This window comes from Ascaphus truei, chromosome 3 (assembly GCF_040206685.1).
Source record: "Ascaphus truei isolate aAscTru1 chromosome 3, aAscTru1.hap1, whole genome shotgun sequence".
Classification (NCBI taxonomy): domain Eukaryota; kingdom Metazoa; phylum Chordata; class Amphibia; order Anura; family Ascaphidae; genus Ascaphus; species Ascaphus truei.
The window spans coordinates 138,472,325-138,494,848 of NC_134485.1; the positions used below are offsets into that span (position 1 = coordinate 138,472,325).

At 45.3% G+C, this 22,524-nt stretch overlaps 1 protein-coding gene across 2 annotated transcripts in view; it reads right to left on the bottom strand.

Annotated features, from left to right (window-relative positions):
- Positions 1–22,524, bottom strand: part of DOC2B (double C2 domain beta) — a 1,409,852-nt gene that overhangs the window by 437,101 nt on the left and 950,227 nt on the right. For both annotated transcript variants that reach the window (XM_075589564.1, XM_075589563.1), the window contains one exon: positions 3,295–3,421. In XM_075589564.1, the coding sequence (XP_075445679.1) occupies positions 3,295–3,421 (127 nt within the window). The remainder of the gene's footprint in view (positions 1–3,294; positions 3,422–22,524) is intronic.

Genomic DNA, 22,524 nt, shown 5'->3' on the forward strand with positions numbered 1-22,524 from the left:
AGTCTTAGTGGTGTGGAGCAGAAGGTGGAACTTAGTGAGTGGGTTCCCAGTAGTTGAATCTTAAATCACCCAGGTAGAAATGTGGGGTGATGTCAGAGTGCCTCTTAGACGTAATCCCTATGCATGTATTGCGGGACTGGAGTCAATATTAAAATAAGGCATGTATCAGGCACATGTGGTGTCACAAATTACAAGAACGGGACAGGGAGGGAAGTCAGGGAACCCCCCGTGAAAGTTTAACCTGATTAGTGGGAACTGGAGACCACTTTTGACATCAAGCCAGGGACACAGAGGGGAGTAATTGATCTGATCCCCCTTTCCTATATTCTCAACGGCCACACTGACGCTAGGTATCTGTGAATGATCACATCTTTGAGGTGTTTGTAGTTTACAGGTGGAGGCAGTAGCGGAGTGATTACCGCAGGCTGTAGCTGGCCATTTCTGATGTACTGGCGTATGTCCCAGCACGTGGTAGAAATGGTTTTAGTATGTAGGGATTGCTCCGTAATGGAAGGACACAGGTGTAACTATCAGCCTACTAGAAGGAAGGGAGTTTCTAATGTAGCCGGGTCCCCCTTTCCCTCCCTTAACTGCAGCAGGAGCGGAGAAGGGGGAGGCTACGGCAGCAGTGGGGTTGTGGGCAGAGAAAGAGCTCCGGATCCCCGGGGCGACCGGCTGTGCAGGCTGCGGCCATCTTGATAGTCACGCATGCGCAATGAGCACCCCGGGCATGCTCATTGGATAATACAGTGCAGCGGCCATTACAGTAGCGCTCAGTACATGTGGTCCCGGGACTATGAGTCCCAGAGTCCTTAGGGAAGAGCATCACGTGGTGCAGCACGGTCAATATGGCTGCAGCATTCTCAGCAGGAGAGAGATACAGTTTGGTGCACTAGGCAGCCAAGTCAGTTGGGAGCTGGACACAGAAGGGTGAGGTAGTGTCTCGGGTGTCAGTGGCACTGAGACTAGGCATAGAGTCCCCAGGTCTCAGCAAGGCCCCGACTCATATAAGCTTGTGGTTGATTTAGGGAAGTCCCCTAGATAGGGACGCTTCCCCATTTACTGTGTAGGTCAGGGACACAGAGAAGATGCCGCGCAGTTACTTGCGGCCTGTGGTCGGGGACCAGATCACCATCGCAGTGAGAGACTCTTAGAGGTGAGACACTCTAATAGGAGTTCACCCCACACAGAGGTGGACGTCTTCGTTGGATCCTTTCCTCAGTCGGCGGTACCTGGGTGCTGGAGCGCCCGGCAGGTTTCACCCTCTATAAGTGCACCTGTGGGTAGTGCTACTCTACACACTTTTTGGGGGTGGGATTGGCTCTGTGGACACTTGGTGCTTAGGTGCTCAGGGCACCTCAGTACTTTGGGGGAACCTCACCAGGGTGTGGATAAGGTGGTGCTTGAACAGCGGGGGCACTGGGTGGGTACGGCCGTGCATGGCCTGTACAGTATTGTGTTGTATGTTATTAACTAAGTTGCATGTTCAGTAAATACTCATTTACCATACCTGTGTAAGTGTCTGTTTACTATTGTATTGCCTTGGAGGGGCTATCCTATTGTATTGGGATCCTTCTCAGGTGGTGGCGCTGTCACCAGATAGAATCAGGTATACCCCAGCCACCCTTCAGCGGAGGATCAGGCCTCCTGTGAGCCAATCAAGCAACGCAACACATGAAGTACGTAGTTTCCCTTAGACACGGGGGAAAGGGCGCTACACTAAAAAAACTCCCCCCTTTCACGGCCACGCTAAACAATCTATATATCTGTTAAACACTACATACAGCACCTTGGTAATAACGATTCTCAAGCGGAGGCAGCAGCTGAAGTAAATACTAGAGACAACGCTGGGCGTCTTTGTATGCAGGTGTATGTCCCCGCACCTCCTGGCAGTATGATGGCAGTAATATTATTACACTTGAATAAAAGCTTGAGCTTACACTAAATGCGATGTTAATCTGCCTCTAACAGCAGAGACTTTTCAATTGAATTTTCTCTCGCTTACAAATGGTCAAGAAAGTTTAGGAGGGGCCTGCAGATAAAGATATAGCAGGCTTCATTGTTCTCGTGTTGGCATATACAGTACTGTGATATATAGTAATTGAATATTATAAATCTCTGTTTTTTTTTAGTTATACTGGCATATGTTGTGTTATCTGCCTGAACTACATGTATATGTGGAGGGATGCCCTTAAAAAAAAAAAAAACTAAGATGCAGAGGGTTTATATTACAAGGCAAGTGAAGCTTACATCCTATTGTAAGTGTTTAGCAAATTATTTTATCTTTTCATCTCTCCCACAATTCAAATGCTAGCTGCCTCTTTGCAGCTGAAACAGTCTATGATGATTATATCAATTTCTGGTTTTATGAGCAGCATATGCTAGTGGCAAATGTTCCAAATGATAGCACATCTTGCATTGCTCAGTGATTTCTGTGATTACACTGACATTACAGAGTCATAAATACATACGTTAAAAGTAACACGGTTCCTGACAAAGCGGAAGTGAAACGTGTAGAGCCGTGTTTGCGATTGCAGTGCAGAGGCAGGAGGTATCAGTCACCGGTCGTCCTGTCACGAGATCTCATTCGTTCAGAGACGAGGCTGAGTGGGAGCCAGATTCGGAAGCAGACGTAGTAGTGTGGTAGTAGAGCTTTATATTCTCCTGGTTGACTGTAACACTTTTATATGTGTGTGTTTTTATACTTTTTGGTACTAATTTAAAAATCTCAATACAGGCATACCCCGCTTTAAGTACACTCACTTTAAGTACACTCGCGAGTAAGTACATATCGCCCAATAGGCAAACGGCAGCTCACGCATGCGCCTGTCATCACGTCCTGAACAGCAATACCGGCTCCCTACCTGTACCGAAGCTGTGCGCAAGCGGGGAGACTATAGAGCCTGTTACAAATGCGTTATTTACATCAGTTATGCACGTATATAACTATTGCAGTAAAGTACATGCATCGATAAGTGGGAAAAGGTAGTGCTTCACTTTAAGTACATTTTCGCTTTACATACATGCTCCGGTCCCATTGCGTACGTTAATGTGGGGTATGCCTGTATATACCTCTCTGTGTGCTATCCTATGTTTTGGGCGGGTCTGGGAGAACCCAATCATCTCCACTGTCTGAAGGCAACCAAGCCACACCCCACATTGGAGTGATTCCAGGATATTATACACTTTTATCTGCAGCCCAATAAAGATGTACAAATGTGTCCAAAATCTTCCAAAAGAAATATACTGATCAATATACTGTAGGTAATATCATGAAAATGGAACACTACTCACAGGCAGCTGCTTTTCTAGACAGATGCTAAAGTTTTTGGTTTGGTTAGGCTTCAGCTTTTTCAGCGGAATTCTTGTCTCTCCGATAAATTCATTGTGGCGAAATTTGTCCTCGTCACATACAGAGATTCTAAAAACAAACACAAAGAAGAGAACACAGGACTCAGAACACAAAAAACACTCCAGTTACACTAACATGAAAACACAAAATTCTGCATTGTTATAAGACTTAATATAAAATAGTAGGTATCCTCCCGTCTTTCATCTTATGCAACTGATGTGCCAATAAGATCAGTTTCCCGGCACTCTGCAGTGTGAAGCTTTTCATTTTCTTTTAAATACACAGAAAAGAGGTCCTAAAAGGGGCTTGAAAAACAGGTATCAATTTCCAGAAATAAATGTAATGATGGGTCGATAAAAAAAAATGAATCATAGCCTGTGAAGAATCCACTTGCAAACCCTTATTAATTACATCCTTTGAAAAGTCAAATCTATCCGTTAGAAGCGCAGTGTCTTAAATACATTATTTTGGGAAAAACACTAAATAAATCAAAGCAATCTTAAAAATTGATTTTAATTGTCATAGAGGCAGGCATGATCTTGTTTACTTGTTTGGAGTACACAGCAGCCAACAGGGAGAAACAGCAGCCAAGTGCATTGAGAATACTGCAGAAACATATGTACAATAATCCCCTGTAATTGGCAAAAAAAGCAGCAGTCATTTTAAATAGGGATCTGCGAAACTGTACCAAACGCAGTCACACAATTTTAATCATTTTTCCCCAAAATTCGAATTTTCATTTCTCCCAAAACTAAAAGGGCTAATAGTGTTGCCAAATTAATAAACTTTCAGCGAAATCTCCCCAGAATGTATTATAACTTGAAATAGAAATTAAAGAATCACATGAAAAAGCTGGAAACAACTTGTCAACATCAAATGTGTCTTTCAATATCAAGTGACAGGAATCTTCCCATTTAATACGTGCAACAACTATTCACAGAATGGTAAAAAAAATGTTTCGTAAAAATTACACACATAAAAATCATGTGAAAAACTGAAAGCAGCCGTTTATACTGAGACCCTCTGCTATAAAAGATGTTTCAATAGACACTCCCTCTATTATTGTGTATATACCTGTGTCTTATACTGAAACTTACAAACTACAGTAGCAAAGAAGAATCTAATTTAAAGTCAGTGACTGGTGATAAAACAATAAATACATTTGGTGAAATTAAGTGAAATGTGCAAAAACTGAATATTGAAAATATATAGTGCATATAAATATATAATCCCTGACTCAAACCCAACATAAATAGGAATTGTCTCCTAAATTGCCTTTCACATATAGTATATTCTAAAGAAGGGAAGCGTGCGACACCAGGGGGGGGAGGAACATTAAACAAAAATAAAATTTGCACAATATCCGAGAGATAGTGTGAAATACTGTCGCGCCTTCTTTTATTCTCCAACATCTCCGATTTTTTTCGGGGATTTTTTCCGAATGCCACTCACTTCACCGCGTTCATGCCGCATTCATGCCGCATTCATGCCACATTCATGCCGAGACAGCGCTAATAAAATGCACTAGGACAAAGCAGCCACGGCTAAAATACCGGAACATACTGCAACAAATACTGCATCTGCCCGCGGTTTTCAGAGTTGCGCCGATACGGCCACACTAGGATAAAGGCGGCCGCCACTGTAAGTAGGCAAATCCTATGAGACGTCTCTTCACAAAAAATATATATAAAAAACAGGCAGAACTCCCAACTGTAGCAAATCTGGGTTGGAGTCCTCTGAGTGATTCGTCAAGAGAAGATAAATACACAGATAGTTTAGATGGTCACAATAAAATGTTATGAGTTAAAATGGTCAAATGCATACTTACAAAAAGTACAGCCTTTAAAAACATATGGGAACATAGAACAGATCAGAGATATGGTCTTTGGTGTTAAAGACCCTGTCTGGTCTCACCACCTCTGATGATCAGCCTGTCCCTGGTGTCTCACGCTGTCTGCCAGGACTTCTGCTTCAGCTTGTGTGCTATTGAAACTCATCCCCTCTCGATCAGGGAAGAGAGACTGCACATCTCTTAGTGTCTCAGTCCCACAGAAAAAAAATACATTCTACAAGGTTCAACTTCACCATTTCTGATAAAGCTGAACAATTAGCTCAAGGCATTGTTTTTTCCCACAGCTGCATCAGTCTACATCTGCATCGCCCCAAAGGTAAATGCTTGATGGGGTTCTGCAATAGCTGCTCCCCTCTGCACAGAACCAGCGTGCACGGGATAACATCTGCTTTTGCTTGTACTATGTGGAACGTCGAAAACACCCACTGGAATGTTAATGAGCCAGGAGGACAAAGGACTTTGAAACCACAATTGCATTCAATCTGAAGCCCTTCAGCCTACATCTGCATCGTCCCAAAGGCAGATAGCCTTTGGCACAGCCAAAGGGCAGCTAAAGAGCTTGAGCCATTTGCTGCCATTTGCTGATGGTCAGTGATGTTAAAGCAACTCTATTTCAATCTTGAAACTCACCAGCCCTTTTATCCCCTGTATCCAATTTTCCAACTCAATCTGTGCATGAAATGTCTGTGAATTGACTGTATAACCTCTGTTCATTTAATGCAAACATATATTATCATAACTCTGTGCCCAGGACATACTTGAAAACGAGAGCAAACTCTCAATGTATTACTTCCTGGTAAAACATTTTATAAATAATTAAATAGCAAGAGATACACAGTCTCTGTTTCCTGACCGAGGATGTCAAAATCTATAGGATACCCCAGGTCAAAAAAAGTAATCATGAACCTTGATAACCAAAATAGAATAATATACAGTATAAAGAACAGGATGACACAGAGAATCTCATAATGAAACTCGCCTGCCTGAATCATATAATGAATCAAATGTACTGTAAATTAAGAACAAATATACAAAGATAATACAGATATCAATTGATATCTATATGTATAAATGCATCTGTATTATATGATCCTGAGCAATAATTATATCCAGAAAATCTGATCAACTATATTATTCTGATACAGAACCCTGGAAATCAAAGATGTTGCAAAACACGCAACATCAGTATTAATAAATTGGAGGACAGTACAAAAATACACACAATCCTTATCAAAGGGAGCATAATCATAAGTTTATAATACATTTATGATGACAATGATAATCAGGAAACAGAAAATACATAGAATAGTAATAGCATGCAAGGATATTGTATATCTCATATGGCAGATATAATGATAAAAAGGGAGATATATTGAAAAAGTCACACACTGAACACTCAGAGATAGATAATTTAATCAGTTAGAAAATGTTTAAGTTCCCAATCGATGTTGATTCCTATGAGACTTAAAGTGTTCAAAGTGTAGATCCAATACATCTCTCTTTGGTTTAACTTCAATTGATCGCCACCTAGAGCATTGGGTGAAACATGTTCAATGCCTTTGAATGAAACCAATGGGTCATATCCTTTTGCTTGCTCAAACGAACATGTTCAATAATGCGAGATCTCAAAGGTCTAATAGTACGGCCAATATAGTTTTTATGACACCCACACTGTAAAAGATACACCACAAAACTCGTTTGACAATTTATAAATGTGTTAATCCAATATTCTTACTTTGAAAGAGTCACTTTTTTAGTTGGGTTAGTGTATTAGCACATTGAGCACCGGCCACAACTAAAAAAGTCTGTAGGTATCCCCTGTATACTTGCTGTTGAACATTTCGAACTAAATATACTCAATGACTTGTGATGCCAATGTCCTGGCCTTTCTAAAGACAAATGTATGCCAATTTTGAATAACTAAATTAATTTCTTTATCTAAGGATAAGGTATTCAAGTGCTTCTGCACAATATATCAGATTTGTTGTGCCTCTGGATTGTAGGTCGTGATAAATATCGGGCACGTCATATCAGCTTTTCTATATTGATTGCTACCCTTCTTATATTTCGTACCTTTAGTGGTGTGTTTAATTAATTCTGTCCTATCTAGAGAATCAGCATAGGCAAAGTCCTCATAAATATTTTCAAATGTAAATCCCCTAGCAGTGAATCTATGCATTTTGAGACTCAACCAGAAAGGTCTCCCTATCTGAACACAGCCTTTTCAATCTAATGAATTGTCCTTTGGGGATGCCCTTAATCAAGGACCTACTGTAGGATGGCAACTTTGAGTACAGAGGAGCGAGTTCCTTGAGTGCATCTGTGTGAAAATGTCGGTTTGAATTTGTCTCTCCATGTCAATATACAGGGCCGCATTCAAATAGTTGATGTGGTGCATGTTGTGCTCAAAAGTGAAATGTAAATTAAGATTGTTGGTGTTCAAAATCTGAATAAAAGCGAGTAAAGAAATACCATCCCTATCCCAAATGAAAATCAGGTAATCAATATACCGTTTGTAGTAAATAATTTGCTTACGAAACTAATGTGTCATTATAAATGTGTTCTAATTCCCATAAGCCCGCAAATAAATTTGCATATGAGGGTGTAAAAGAAGTCCCCATAGCTATGCCCTTTTTCTGTAATTAAAATTGTGCATCAAAAAGAAAATAATTGTGAGTGAGTAAAAAAGCGATGGATTCTAACAAATAAATTGCATTGTGAAATAGGGAGGTCGGATAAATCCAGAAAGTGCCTTATCACTCTGAACCATGCATGTGTTCTATAATTTAATACAGGGAGTTCACATCCAAGGTGACCCACCTGTATTGTGGTGTCCATTTAATACCCTGCAAAGTGACAAGGAGATCTATGGTATCTCATATAAATGAAGGCAAATTGAAAAACCAAAGGTTGAAGAAAACTATCCACATACCGTGATAAACCATCTCCCAAATATCCAATACTAGCTACAATGGGTCGACCTGGATGGTCGACAAGCTATTTATGGATCTTTGGGAGATGGTGGAATACTGGAATCACGGAATGTTGACAGCTCAAAAACTCAGACTCCTTACTGTTCAACACACATAAGATTTTACCTAAATGTATAAGTTGTTGGAGTTCTCCCAGATATAATTGAGTAGGATCACTCTTCAAACGTAAATAAAATTGTGTGTCACCTTTTTGGTCTAAATGCCTCCTTTTGATATTATAAGGCCGATTGAATAACTAGGGCACCCCCTTTATCAGCATTTTTTATTACTGTTGTACTAGCCCTCTTAAGGGCTTCTAATTGTACTTCAGTGTTAAATTGTTAGGACTCCCATATGAATAGGAAAAACCACTGGCTACAATTCTCAAGTCCCTCTCCCCCAATCTTTCGAAAGTGTTGATGAAAGGTCCTCTATTGGAGTTTGGGTTGAAGATTGACTTTCTCCTTAAACCCGAATCTTGATGGTCCAACAATGGCTGGGTATGTATGTAGTATGTGATTCACTCTGTTCTTCTAAAAGGCCATCTTGGTCAGAGAGGGTACATGCATCCTAAAGTGTATAAGAAGACAATCGTAGATGGTTCCTGATCAATAGGTGTGCCACCCCCCACCTGTATGTAGGAGGTGCTGGGTCTGAGGAAGGGACGCATTAGTCCTGAAACGTTACCTTTATTAGCTCTGATGCTGTGAATACTTTATTGAAGTTTTTTCAAACTCAAAACAAGTCTCCTGTGTGCTCCTTCTTTTCCTCTATTTATTTATCCCCCCCCCCTGTATCTGTAAACCTCCAGCCAGTGTTTGAGTAGATTCTCTTAATCCCCTATTAGAAGATAAACATTTCTTGAGAACCAGTTTCCTGGTGAACTTTTGTAAATCAATTATCGTTTGAAACAATTGAAAGTCCTGTTGTGGGCGAAGCCCTTATTAAGTAAGGATTGTTGATCCAATGATAGTGTCATATTCGAGATATTTAGGCATACTTCTTTTTCTTGCTTCTGCCTCTTTGTTCCCCTTTTCCTCTGTGATCTTCTGGTCCGGTTCATTTTTTTTTACTCTGCTTGAGAAGAAGGCTGTGGAGAAGATCTGAGTTGTTAATTGATGGATGTGGCAACAGACTTGTTGGAACCATTACCCACATCTGAACCCCAGTCCCTCCAGTTGTTATCAGATTTATCAAATAAAACTGAGTATGTGTGATGGAGTCTGGATCTGAGGTGTCTGAATCAAAACTGGAGATGTCCATAGGTATAGTTTTAAATATTGTTTTACTAGGTGTAGTGGAACCCCATCTTTTATGTGATGCTTGAAAGTTGGTTGATGTGTTCCTTGTGGACACACAACCCCATGCTGCAGGTTCCTCATTGGACTTTCTCTCCTACTTATGCTCAGCTGCCGCACTGGCAAATCGGCTGATCATAGAACCAGTTGCGTTGTTCTTACCTCTCTCTGCCTCCACAGTCTTGCCTTGTCTTGCTGCTCCTAATTCTATGTACCGACCCGGATTTCCGCGACAATCCGCACTTCTCCAGACCTGACCTCAGCATTCAGACTATCGACCATTCTACTCTCCAAACCTGACCTCGGCAACCGGACAGCGATGACTCTACTCTCTCCAACTCTGGACACGGCTAATAGTACCTGCAACGTTCCGCACCTCTCCTACTCTGACCCCAGAAAGTATATCGAACATCCATACATCTCCAACCCCAACCCTGCTACCATGACCAAATCTACACTCCAGATGTGCCCTCATGGCTTTGGGTGGCATTATATCCATTCCCACCTCAGCACCGTGGTCCTGCCTTGTTGGTGAGGAGAGCGTGACAATTTCACAATGCACTTTTTTGTTAGAATCCATCACTTTTTTCCTCAATCACAAGTACTTTCTTTTTGATGCACAATTTTAGTTACAAAAAAAGGGTACAGCTATGGGCACTTCTTTTGCACCCTCATATGCGAGTTTATTTATGGGCTTATGGGATTTAGAAAAAAAATAAGGTTACCTGCTGCACACCATATAATCAAAATAATTTCTATAATTACCGGTGCTCAAAGAATGACACAAGGCAATTCGGATATTCTAATGCTTAATTTAATGAGCCAAAAAGACGACGTTTCGACTCTATATTGTCTTTTTCAAGTGATGAAATGACTTAAAGAGTGAACCCCCAGAAAGTTTTTATATATCCAACATGCAGTCTGTTGATGATGGAAAACACTTGCCACCCAGGATGGGAGAATATCAACGATTCAGATGGATTATCATTACGCATGCGCAATGCTGGCCTTGGAACAAAAGACTGATGGAAGACAGACATCTATCAAGATTGATCCGAATTACACTGCGGGGACCATGTGAGGTTGTGCAAAGCCACGATGACGTTATGTCGTCAGCCAATACACAGAGTAAATCATGTATGTATTCTCTGGAATGCACGGCGGCAATGGAAAGTCACATGAAGCCGCGCTGACGTAACGTAGATGGCGCCGAGGTCTACATATCCTCCCTCCTGATGATGTCACACGTGGGACAGAGAAAATAAGTATTTACGTGTTGATGTTAGAGTCAATGGACTACTCCGGGAATGGCGTGGCGTCATTCAGCCGGATCGTATTCTGGGCGTTCTTGCTGCAACCCACATCCATCTCGCTGGTGGAGAATACTTCCCGGTGCTATTCAAATTTGGTACGTTACTGCTTCTTTCAGTACGCGGGCAGGGTCGATTCCCCGAAGTCGAACTGTAGTCCGGCTTACTCTTCTTGCACGGTTGCGGAGTTCACATGGGCCAGGAATTCCGTGGGCATAACCGGGTACATCCGATCCAGTGCTTGACCAACGTTAAACCATATGGGGTGAGGCGAAATGTTCTGTATTGCCACTTTGAAGCTATTTGGAAGGGCAGTCTTCCACTCCTTCAATTCTGGTACCACCCGGAACCCCCTTTTGGTGTCCTCTTTGGGTGTAGTCTCTAGGGAGAAATGCCAGTCGGCGTCGTCATGTGCCAGGTAGCTGGATACCACAGCCATGCGCTTCACTCCCCCTGGTAGAATCTCGGTCAATCCCTTCTCTAGATTAAAGAATTGAACGAATCCATCTTGGGCGGTGATCCTGTAGCACTCCTCTTTGAAGACTGAGTGGATCTGTAGGGAAGATAGGGGTAATTCAACCGCATGTGACAGATAAGTTCGGATTAGAGCCCGCACCACATCTGCGTTGGTCCCCAATATGATGGGGGAGCTTGGGTGCTCACAGGACTCGGGACATATTAAACCCTCCACTTCCATGGGGTGGGTCTTGTTGGTGTTCAGTTGCAGTATGCCCAACCGTACTTGAACCACACCGTCAATGGGGTAGTCTTCCTTGCTGAGGCCCCATTGTTTCATCTTCTCCACCGACTGCATAGGCAGGTTTTTGATGTGCGAATCAAAGAAGGGGCAATAAATGATGGTCACCTGTTACCCTGTGTCCAGCAGTGCTGAGGATATATCCCTTCCACTAGGATTTGTTTGATAGCCGCTGGACCTACTCACTGTAGGCCTCCGGTTTGGGTGCCTCTTCAGGGCTGGGTGTTGGGGTGCTCTCCAAGGATGTGGAGGACAGTTCTGTCATTTGAACCATGAAGGCCATAGCTCCCGGAGTAGGGGTTCTTGACTTCAGGCAATCGTTTGCAAAGTGACCTTCCTAATAACAGGTGTAGCAGTTGTGGCTTTGGATCGCACTGGCACTTGAGGTAGGGGTCATTCTCTGAGGCATCCTGGATGCGGAGAAAGGCACCCTTGGAGGAGGATTATCCTCGGCAGTTTCTGTCTCATTGGACTTCTGGGCCAGCGTCCCTTTGGTATCTTCTTTGCGGGACTCCTTTGCTGGAGTCACACGACTCTCTCCTTTGGAGGATTCACGGGACAACTTGGGGGTCTGAAACCATAAGATGGCCTCTTGTATTTGGTCCATTAGGTCCTCAAAGTTGGGAAGGTTCATGGTGGAGAGCATACAGCATATTCTGGCCACGAGAGGGGTGTGAGCGATGCTCCCTGCAAGAATTGCCTGGTTCGGTAATCATCCAGCTCAGCCGTGCAGATGAACTTCTTGTTAATTAGGGTCCACAGAGTCAGCTGCAGCCGTCGTAGGAAATCGGATAAGTCTTCCCCCTCCTTTTGCTTGAGGACATGGAACTGGGCCAGCAATGCAATGGGGTCGACTTTAGTGCCATAGGCGTTGGTTAGAGCTCAGATAAGGTTTTGAGGATCAGCCTCTTCATGGCACTCACGATATAGTCATATGATGTTGGCAGCTGGGGGCGTAGACATTCCATGATTCTCTGTGTCTTGACAGCGTCCGTGCATGTCCACTCTGGCAGTACTTGCACCGCAAGGTCTCACCAATCTTCAAATGCCTCTTCTCCCAGCGGTGTGGGCTGCATCCCATAGAAAGCTTTCAACTTGTGATAGGGGTGTACCGGGGCCACCGGACTAATTTTCTCAGTCAGTTGCTGTAGGACTCCTGCAAGTAACTGAGCTCCATCTGAACTGCTGATACTGCGGTGGCTTCGTCCGGACTGCCGACTGCCAGCTTCACTCTGACTAGGGCTCCCTGGGGGAGGGACAGATGTTGGCACCTGATGCTCTTCCACATTAGGGGTAGCAGTAGTGGCCTCTGTTCTCATGCTCAGTTTGGTGTATATAAGCGGACTCCGCCGGGTGGGGCTTCGGGAAGCTGTAGAAACTGGGGGGCATTGTCCATTGGGATATCACTGCGGCAATCGACTAGGAGTGTACTCCACTGGATGTCGGCATCCCATTTTGCATCTAAAATAAGGGCTTTGGTGAACCACGGTATCTGTCTTAGGATGTCGTGCAAATCAGGCAAGGGCAGGGATACTGCCACTAGACTAATGGCGACCACGTGGCTGGGAGATGCATGACGTCGTAGGGCCCAATCTTAGATGCTCTGGCGGGATGGTTAGGACATGTTCCCTATTTTGATCTGACTGTCTTAATGTTACGCCGGTGCTGCCCGCAGACCAGACCCGTCCCCTGTGCTGAGGTGGGACGTAGGGATACACGCACCCGCAGCAAAGGGAGCGTATCCGGAGTGTGGTGTTATTGTTACCAGGCCAGGTATAGTAGTGAAGACAATACTTGCCGGTACCGGTAGTAGAGAAGGAGTAGTTATTGCCGTTGCCAAGGTCAGGGATGCCAGAAGTCACGAAGTCCAAGTAGAGCCAAAGTCGAGAGCCAGAGGGGGTAGTCGTCCAATCCGCGTCAATACCTGAGGAGTCACTGAGAGAATAGTCAAATGCTTCCATACAGAACTATGTCGAGCGACGAGTGATGGGAAGCACAGGCATAATAAAGCTGGGTAGGCCAATGGGAAAAGGGGGCAGGCCTGGAGGACTGCAAGGAGTCCTCCCTGATAGGAGAGAGGTGTTACAGCCCAGCTGAGTGTAATCATTGCTTTGCATTGAACTGTGTGATGCTTGGGGGCGACGCCTCACTGAAGAAGCAGAGGTTAAAAGTGCTCTGTTAGGCGTGTGCTCTGTAAGCTGAGACTGCATGCACATAACGTCTGAGGCTGGCGTGCATATAGGCGTGCGTGTAGGAGGGCGTGGGCGCGCCCGGCGCTGAGCAGAGGAATCACCGAGGGGAGTGATCCCGCGACGGCGGCAGGGGCGAGGAGCCGTGGAGGACAGTAAGGCAGGCTTGTTTTGTGTGTGCAGGGGCTCCCTGCGGAGAGGGAGTGCTTTGTGTGGGAAGCGAGGAGAACGCCGATTCCTGACAGTACCCCCCTCTTCAGGGACGGTCCAAGAACGGTTTCTCTGGAAACTTTCTTCTGAAGGACTTAAGAAGGGCCGGGGCATGAATGTCCTTTGAAGGTACCCAGGATCTCTCTTCAGGGCCAAAGCCCTTCCACTGCACCAAGAACTGAAGCTGACCCATGGATAGGCGAGAATCCAAAAGAGAGTGAACTTCGTATTCCTCATTATTTTGTACAGTAATGGGATCTGGTTTACGAGTCTGATCCAGAAAGAATTGACTGGAGATAAATGGTTTTAAGAGGGACACATGGAAGACATTGGGAGTCTTCATACTGGGTGGTAGTTGGAGCCGGAATGCCACGGGATTGATTTGTTCACAAATAGGGAAGGGACCCAGGAACTTAGGTGCCAGTTTAGGAGATGGTACCTTGAGGTGGATATTCCTAGAGGAGAGCCATACCAAATCCCCTGGTTTGTAACTGGGCGCCGAACGACGACGACGATCGGCCTGTAGTTTCGATCTGCGGGAGGAGTTGAGAAGGGTAGACTGAATCCTGGACAATGCGGTTTGGAGGGAAGAAATGCGTTCATCTACGGCTGGTACTCCAGAAGGGATGTTGGGGATGGGAAGACAGGGAGGATGGAACCCATAATTTATAATGAATGGTGACTCCTGGGTGGACTCGTTTTTTGCAGAATTGATGGCATACTCTGCCCAAGAGAGGAGTTGAGCCCAATCATCCTGGAAATCGGATATGAAACATCTCAGGTACTTCTCCAGGGATTGATTGATTCTCTCCATTTGTCCATTGGACTGAGGATGATAGGTGGAAGAGAAAGAAGAAGAGATGCCCAATCTCTTCGTGAAAGCTCTCCAAAATTTGGATACGAACTGAGAACCTCTGTCAGAAACAATGGACGAAGGGATCCCATGAATCCGGAAAATCTGCTCCGTAAAGATATCAGCAAGGGCGGGGGAGGTGGGTAATCCTTTAAGTGGAATGAAATGGGACATCTTCGAGAACCTGTCCACGACCACCAAGTTCATTCCTCTGGACCTGGGCAACTCCACGATGAAGTCCATCGAAATGTGGGACCAGGGGCAGTCGGGAACTGGAAGGGGTAACAGAAAACCCTGAGGCTTTTGACGGAGAGTCTTGCTTTGAGCGCACGTGGGACATGCGCGGGTAAACTCCAGAATATCTTGAGACATCCTTGGCCACCAGAAATTCCGACGAATGAGATCAGTAGTCTTCTTAAAACCTGGATGACCTGCAGATTTAGAGGAGTGACCCCAAGACAGGACCTCTGGAACAAATTTGGATGGTACAAAGAGTTCGTTGTCGGGAACGACCAAGTCCTTGGGAATGCGTCTCTGGGAGTGCAAAATCCTGTCAAGATTCTTGAAAGTAGACGTTGCGAGAATCCTCTCATGTGGAAGGATAGTCTCCAACGATTCCTCTGGCCTCTCTTCAGAAGAATGTATTCGTGAGAGTGCGTCTGCCTTTACGTTCTTGGTCCCGGGGATATAGGATAGGTGAAAATCGAATCGAGAAAAAAAAAGAGCCCAACGAGCCTGTCGTGGACCAAGACGTCGAGCGTTCTCTATGTAAAGAAGGTTCTTGTGGTCCGTGAGAATAGTAAACGGCTCTTTCGACCCCTCCAGCAGGTGTCTCCACTCTTGAAGAGCCATCTTCACGGCCAGAAGTTCCCTGTTACCCACGTCATAGTTCTTCTCGGCAGACGAGAATTTCTTGGAAAAATATGCACAGGGATGTAACTTATCTTGGGACGTGGGTCTCTGAGACAGAACGGCACCAGCGCCGCAATCAGAAGCGTCGACCTCCAGGACGAAGGGAAGTTCAATGTCGGGATGATGGAGAATAGGTGCGGATATAAAGGCTTTCTTGAGTGTCTCGAAGGCGGAAATGGCCACGGATGACAAAGCAGAAGGATCAGCTCCTTTTTTGGTGAGCGCAGTAAGGGGTGCCACAATGGTGGAAAAACTCCGTATAAACTTACGATAATAATTAGCGAGGCCTAAAAAACGTTGTATGGCCTTGAGAGAATTGGGTCTTGGCCATTCAGTGACCGCTTGAAGTTTACCGGAGTCCATCATAAACCTCATTGGAAATTATATATACCAGGAACGGAGTAAAGGTCGTATGAAAGGTGCACTTCTCCAGTTTGACGTACAAATGGTGTTCACGGAGACGGGAAAGGACGTAGGAGGTGTGGCGTATATGGTCCTGGAAATCTTTGGAAAAAATCAGGATATCATCCAAGTATACAATAACAAAAATATTGAGTACCTTACGAAAGACGTCGTTGATGAAATCCTGGAAGACAGCGGGAGCATTACATAAGCCGAAAGGCATTACCAGATATTCGTAGTGTCCACTACACGTGTTGAAGGCCGTCTTCCATTCATCCCCCTTCCTGATGCGCACCAGGTTATAGGCACCACGTAGATCCAACTTGGAAAAAATCTTGGCCCCCTGTAATTTATCGAACAGTTCGGTAATAAGGGGAAGGGGGTAACAATTTTTAATAGTGATGTGGTTTAAACCCCTATAGTCGATGCAAGGCCTCAACGACCCATCCTTTTTCTTGACGAAGAAAAACCCAGCCCCTGCTGGGGAATTTGAGTGACGAATAAAGCCTTTCTTGAGATTCTCCTGGATATATTCATCCATAGCGTGAGATTCTGGTAACGACAAGGGGTAGGTCTTGGACTTGGGTAGGGAGTAACCAGGAACTAGATCGATTGGACAATCGTAAGTCCTGTGTTTCGGCAAGAGGTCTGACTGTACCTTATTGAAAACGTCCCAGAATTGATGGTAAACGGAAGATAGAATAACTTCAGGAACAGAGGTATTGGCCAGCAGTTGACGAGTCTCGCCTGACCTTGGCCTCCAGGAAATGGGAGCGGAGGAAGTCCAGTCAATGAGAGGATTATTAAGCTGTAGCCAAGGAAGACCAAGGGTGATGGGTATCCCAGGAGCATGAATGGCATAGAGAACTAAGGTCTCCTTGTGTAGATGTGAAGACAGAAGCAAGGGAGCCGTCTCTAAGGAGATGTGGGCCGGGGTAAGAGGACGTCCATCGATACCGACGAGTGCGATGGGAACCTTCTTCCTTACTAGTGGTATGCGGTTAACCCTGGCGAATTCTAGATCCACGAAGTTTCCTCCAGCTCCAGCTCCTGAGTCAATGAAAGTGGCGGTAGAAGTCTTGAACTTATCGCCTGAAAGGAAGACTGGAAATGTAAGTTTCTTAAGGAGTTCACCTTTAAGAAGGGGACGTGGAGACATTACACCCAGAGAGAGCCCCTCTGTACACTGGGTGTTCCCGTTTCCCGGACACAATGGACACTCCCGAACCCGATGTTCTATGGATCCGCAGTAGAAACACAATCCCCCGGCGTGGCGGAACTGCCGTATCGGTGTGCGGATGCGTTGTACCCCCAATTGCATTGGCTCTGGCAACTCCAGTGCAGGACGAAGAGGTGTGGTAGCACTTGAGGGAGCAGGAGTGCTGCTGGGAGTAATGGAGAACGGAACTTGAAAGTTATGAAAGCGAGCGCGCTGACGCTCTGAGCGGCGTACCTGGATCCACTCGGTCGGCCAAATCAATCAGGACCTCCAGTTGATCCAGCCTGGATTGGCGAGAGAGTTCGTCCTTGATGGGATCTGCCAGGCCTTGCCAGAATACAGAGACGAGAGCCTCTTGTCCCAAGTTAGTCTCGGCTGCTAGAGTCCGGAATTCCACAGCATACTGTGTCACCGTTCGCCGTCCCTGCGTGATCTGGAGGAGAGAAACAGATGCCATCTCCCGACGAGCAGGGGAATCGAATACCCGTTGAAACTTGGCTTTAAATGCTGGGTATTCTTGGGTAAGGTCAGAACGTCGCTCCCAAACCGGGGAAGCCCAAGCCAGGGCGCTGCCAGTGAGGAGGATATAAATGTAGGCTACTTTATTGCGATCAGTATTGTAGAGATGGGGGGCCATTTCAAACTGCACCTCACACTGGTTTAGGAAACCCCTACAATCTTGCGGTTCACCTGCATAAGGCTTGGGAGGAGGAATCCTTACATCTGAGCTGCTAACTGCGCTTGCAGAGTGGGGGCTTACATCTGGCGGGGTCGCGGTCGGTACCCTGTCTGAGAGTACTGTGACCTGGCGTGTAAGTGCCACAATTTGATCCGCCATGGCCTGGTTATGCTGAAGCAGATTAGAGAGAAACTGCTGTAGTTCGGTCTGGTCTGCGTCTTGTGGGCTCGACATAATGTTACGCCGGTGCTGCCCGCAGACCAGACCCGTCCCCTGTGCTGAGGTGGGACGTACACTGGCGACACACTTTATTCGAGCTTGGCTAGTCCCACGAATTCGGGTATACCCGGTTGTATTGAGGTTTGTGACTGTTTTCTGCCCGAGTGCATTGAGTTATTTTCCAAGCAGGGATTGAAGCATTTTATTCCCGCTGGCTGCAATACTGCACAGTATATATATATACACTGCATTACAATTCATGAATTTATGCCATCTGGTAGTCACGCGAAGCATTGCAGCCTATTAAATCCTAATCATTATCATTTAACAGATCAGCCGCCCATCAGCCAGGCATGAACCCAGGCTGGGAAGGCAAATGCAACGGGGCTTGTCAGAGGTGAGGAGCGGCGCATTCCAGGTATCTGCCAGGTACATACCGGGTATTTGCTCGAATAAAGTGTGTCGGTGCAGTAGGGATACACGCACCCGCAGCAAAGGGGTGGTGTTATTGTTGCCAGGCCAGGTATAGTAGTGAAGACAATACTTGCCGGTACCGGTAGTAGAGAAGGAGTAGTTATTGCCGTTGCCAAGGTCAGGGATGCCAGAAGTCACGAAGTCCAAGTAGAGCCAAAGTCGAGTGTCAGAGGGGGTAGTCGTCCAATCCGCGTCAATACCTGAGGAGTCACTGAGAGAATAGTCAAATGCTTCCATACAGATCTATGTCGAGCGACGAGTGATGGGAAGCACAGGCATAATAAAGCTGGGCAGGCCAATGGGAAAAGGGGGCAGGCCTGGAGGACTGCAAGGAGTCCTCCCTGATAGGAGAGAGGTGTTACAGCCCAGCTGAGTGTAATCATTGCTTTGCATTGAACTGTGTGATGCTTGGGGGTGACGCCTCACTGCAGAAGCAGAGGTTAAAAGTGCTCTGTTAGGCATGTGCTCTGTAAGCTGAGACTGCATGCACATAACATCTGAGGCTGGCGTGCATATAGGCGTGCGTGTAGGAGGGCGTGGGCGCGCCCGGCATTGAGCAGAGGAATCGCCGAGGGGAGTGATCCCGCGACGGCGGCAGGGGCGAGGAGCCGTGGAGGACAGTAAGGCAGGCTTGTTTTGTGTGTGCAGGGGCTCCCTGCGGAGAGGGAGTGCTTTGTGTGGGAAGCGAGGAGAACACCGGTTCCTGACACTTAATTAAGATTGAGCACCCCAGGGATGAATCTCAGCTGCACCTTCAAATGTAACCCCCTTTTTCTGTGTCTAACGGAACTACGTGTGCTGCCGTTACCTGTGGCTCACAGAAGGCCTGAGCTTCCGCCACTGTGAGCCTGGGGTGAGATCTCGTTGTCCTCTGTGCAGCGCCTCCACCTGAGAAGAATCCCAGCACAGTGGGATAAACCCTTTCAGGACCACTTACAGTGAAATCATACACACCCCAGTATATAACATTAAAGCACAAATGTTCCTGTAACAGGGGAGTAATCCCTGTTCAAGTAATGTGCTTTTAATCTAGCAGTGTGGTGGTTAACTGCTGGTAGTCAATTAATAAACACCACCTGCCTGATTTAGATTGCTTACAAAAGCCTGTCTGTTGAGACAGGAAGTGTGTCTCCTTAGCTCATACCTGAGCTGAACTTGGGAGAGAAGAGGAGAGATTGTCTTTACTTTCACAACCTGTCTTGAGCTCTGCCAGAAGACACAGCATAGCTGATTTCAAGACACAGGGAAAACTTCTAAACCTGAATGCTGACACACCCTGAGGGAAAGGAGCTGTACCAGGAACAGAGGAGATTTTCCCTCCAAGGAACAGATAAGACTTTCATTCTTAAGAGACTTCTTATATCTGCTTATTTCATGCTATATGTTTTGGGGCTGGGAGACATGCTTAACTAAGGGAGTTGTGAATTGCATGGTATTTCACTAGAACCACTCCCAAGTGAATAGAAGCTTTGTTTCCCCTTGTTTGGATGGTTTCCTAATGTTAAGGAAAAGGCACAATAAAGCCTCGTTATAATTTCACCTTATAAAGTCTCCAATTGTGTACCTCTGTGAACGTCCGTCTACATTCCCAACACTCAAAAGAATAGATCAAAGAGCCAAAGGATCAGCCAAACTCAAATTTAATTATACACGTATGATGCACATAATAGGTCAAACAAAGACCAGGAGAGATAATAAATGCTAGGACAGGGACAAGAACAGGGAAGGGGAATGGAAAGGTGGAAGGGAAAGGGGGAGGAAAACACGGGGAATATAAAAGTGCATGGTAAGGGGTGCAACATAACGTTTCAGGGTATAAACCCATTCTTCTGGCCCATTCCCAGGTAGACCGTAGCCACCTGGTACTTCCCTCAACCCTGTAACAGAGTCCATAAGGTATACAGTGACAGACTGACACTGAATCTCTAGGATGAATGTCAAAAGGCTGTATTGCACATGCCACAGAAAAAATTCCTGAGGTACACCCTAATGGACCAATATTGGGTCTCAAAGCTAAATAGAGGTAGACTGTGGGGCACAGACCTCACACAAAAAAACAGATAGTAAGAGCTTTGTGTATGGCAAGGGAGTATAACTGGCAAAGCAAGATACTAAAGGGTAAATGACCCGCTGAAGCAGACTTTGAATCCAGCCAGTACAGGAAATGTCCAAAAGTGAATAGAGCTGGAACAGTGAGCTTCTCATGGTGCAAACAGCCCAGCTGGGCTCTTTTGACTTTTGGACATTTCCTGTACTGGATGGTTCTCTCCTTCCAACAACTGCCAGCAATTCCAATAACTCTCTGTAACTGCCAAACTGTGTCAACATTTTACCTGCATGTCCCTCAGGCTTCTGGGACATTTAGTCCCTTTCGGGGCCTCTATTAAGATGGCCACCGAAACTCTGGGGTCTACGCATGCGCAAAGACTCCACTGTGCATTTGTGAACCTAAAATGGCCACCGAAACTTCTCGCCTCTCTGCGCATGCACACGGCTGCATTGCACATGCGCGAGCCTCATGATGGCGTCTCCTGCTTTCCGGGTATGCCACGGAACTCCGCTGCTCCCATACACCGCAGCCGTCCCTCTCCCTGGCACCGGACCAAAGAGGGGACATAACAAGCGCCTGTAAGGTGAATAAAGGAGCAATAGACACACAATAGTGAAATGTACAAATACACTACAAAAAAACTTAGAATGGAATATAAGCATCTGATTAGGTGGTGCTACAAAAACTGGGTAAATAGAAACCCCTTGTTGAGTCCCTTTGGAGCTAGCTTTTGCAAGTCATAGATCCACCTGCATTCCCTCTGCAGGAGGATCTGATTCCAATCACCTTTTCTCTGGACGATGTTAAGGTGATCTATACCAAAGAGTTTAAGGCCCTGTGTGCTGCCATCATGGGCCTCATTTATATGCCTTGCTAGTGGGGTTTCCAGGTGATTGCGGTCCGACCCCACGTGTTCCAAGATCCAACGTCTAAACTGACAGTGGGTCTTGCCCACGTATTTCTTTCCGCAATCACACAAGGCCATGTAAATCACTCCGGTGGTGATACAATTAATAAAGGTCCCAATTTCATATTCTTTAGAATTGTTCCAATTGTGGAATATCTTTGCTGGCAACATAAAGGCGCATGCCTTAAAATTCCCACATTTAAATTATACTTTTGGTTTACCCCCCAGCCACGTCTTAGTTTTAGGTGTAGTGTAGTGGCTGTGAATGAGCAAATTCTTAATATTCCTCACTCTACTGCTGACCTTGTTCTCACCTATCATGGTTTCATTAGAGACCTAGACCTATTATTATTTTGTATACCTGTACCAATATTAGATTTGGATTTTTGCCATCTGTCTTTCTGGTCCCCTCAGTGGTATCAGGGCGGTTAACATACCATATTGCTCCCAAATTATGATTATTTGACAGCCCACAACTAACACAGATGATCAGGTCTTTTTGGGAGCATGGAACAGAATTATAGATTAATGTTCAGTTGATTTAATGAAATTACTCATTACGGAGCATGAGGTTAATCTCAAAGCATTAGATGACTCCATTAATGATTTAAAGGATAAATTAGCCCCTCTGGACTCCATGTCTGACTTTTATAGATTGGACATGGAGTTACAAGATAAATTGGATCTATTAGAAAAAAATATAATAGCCACCAAAAAATCCAAATTTATATGGGATAAGAAAGATTATGCCACAGGCAAAATAAGGAATTGCACAAAAAACAGAGATTACAAACTCAACACATCAGAACCTTTAAGAAAAATGAGATTATTCACAGGAGAAACCCAAACCGTATAGAGGTAGAGTAGAG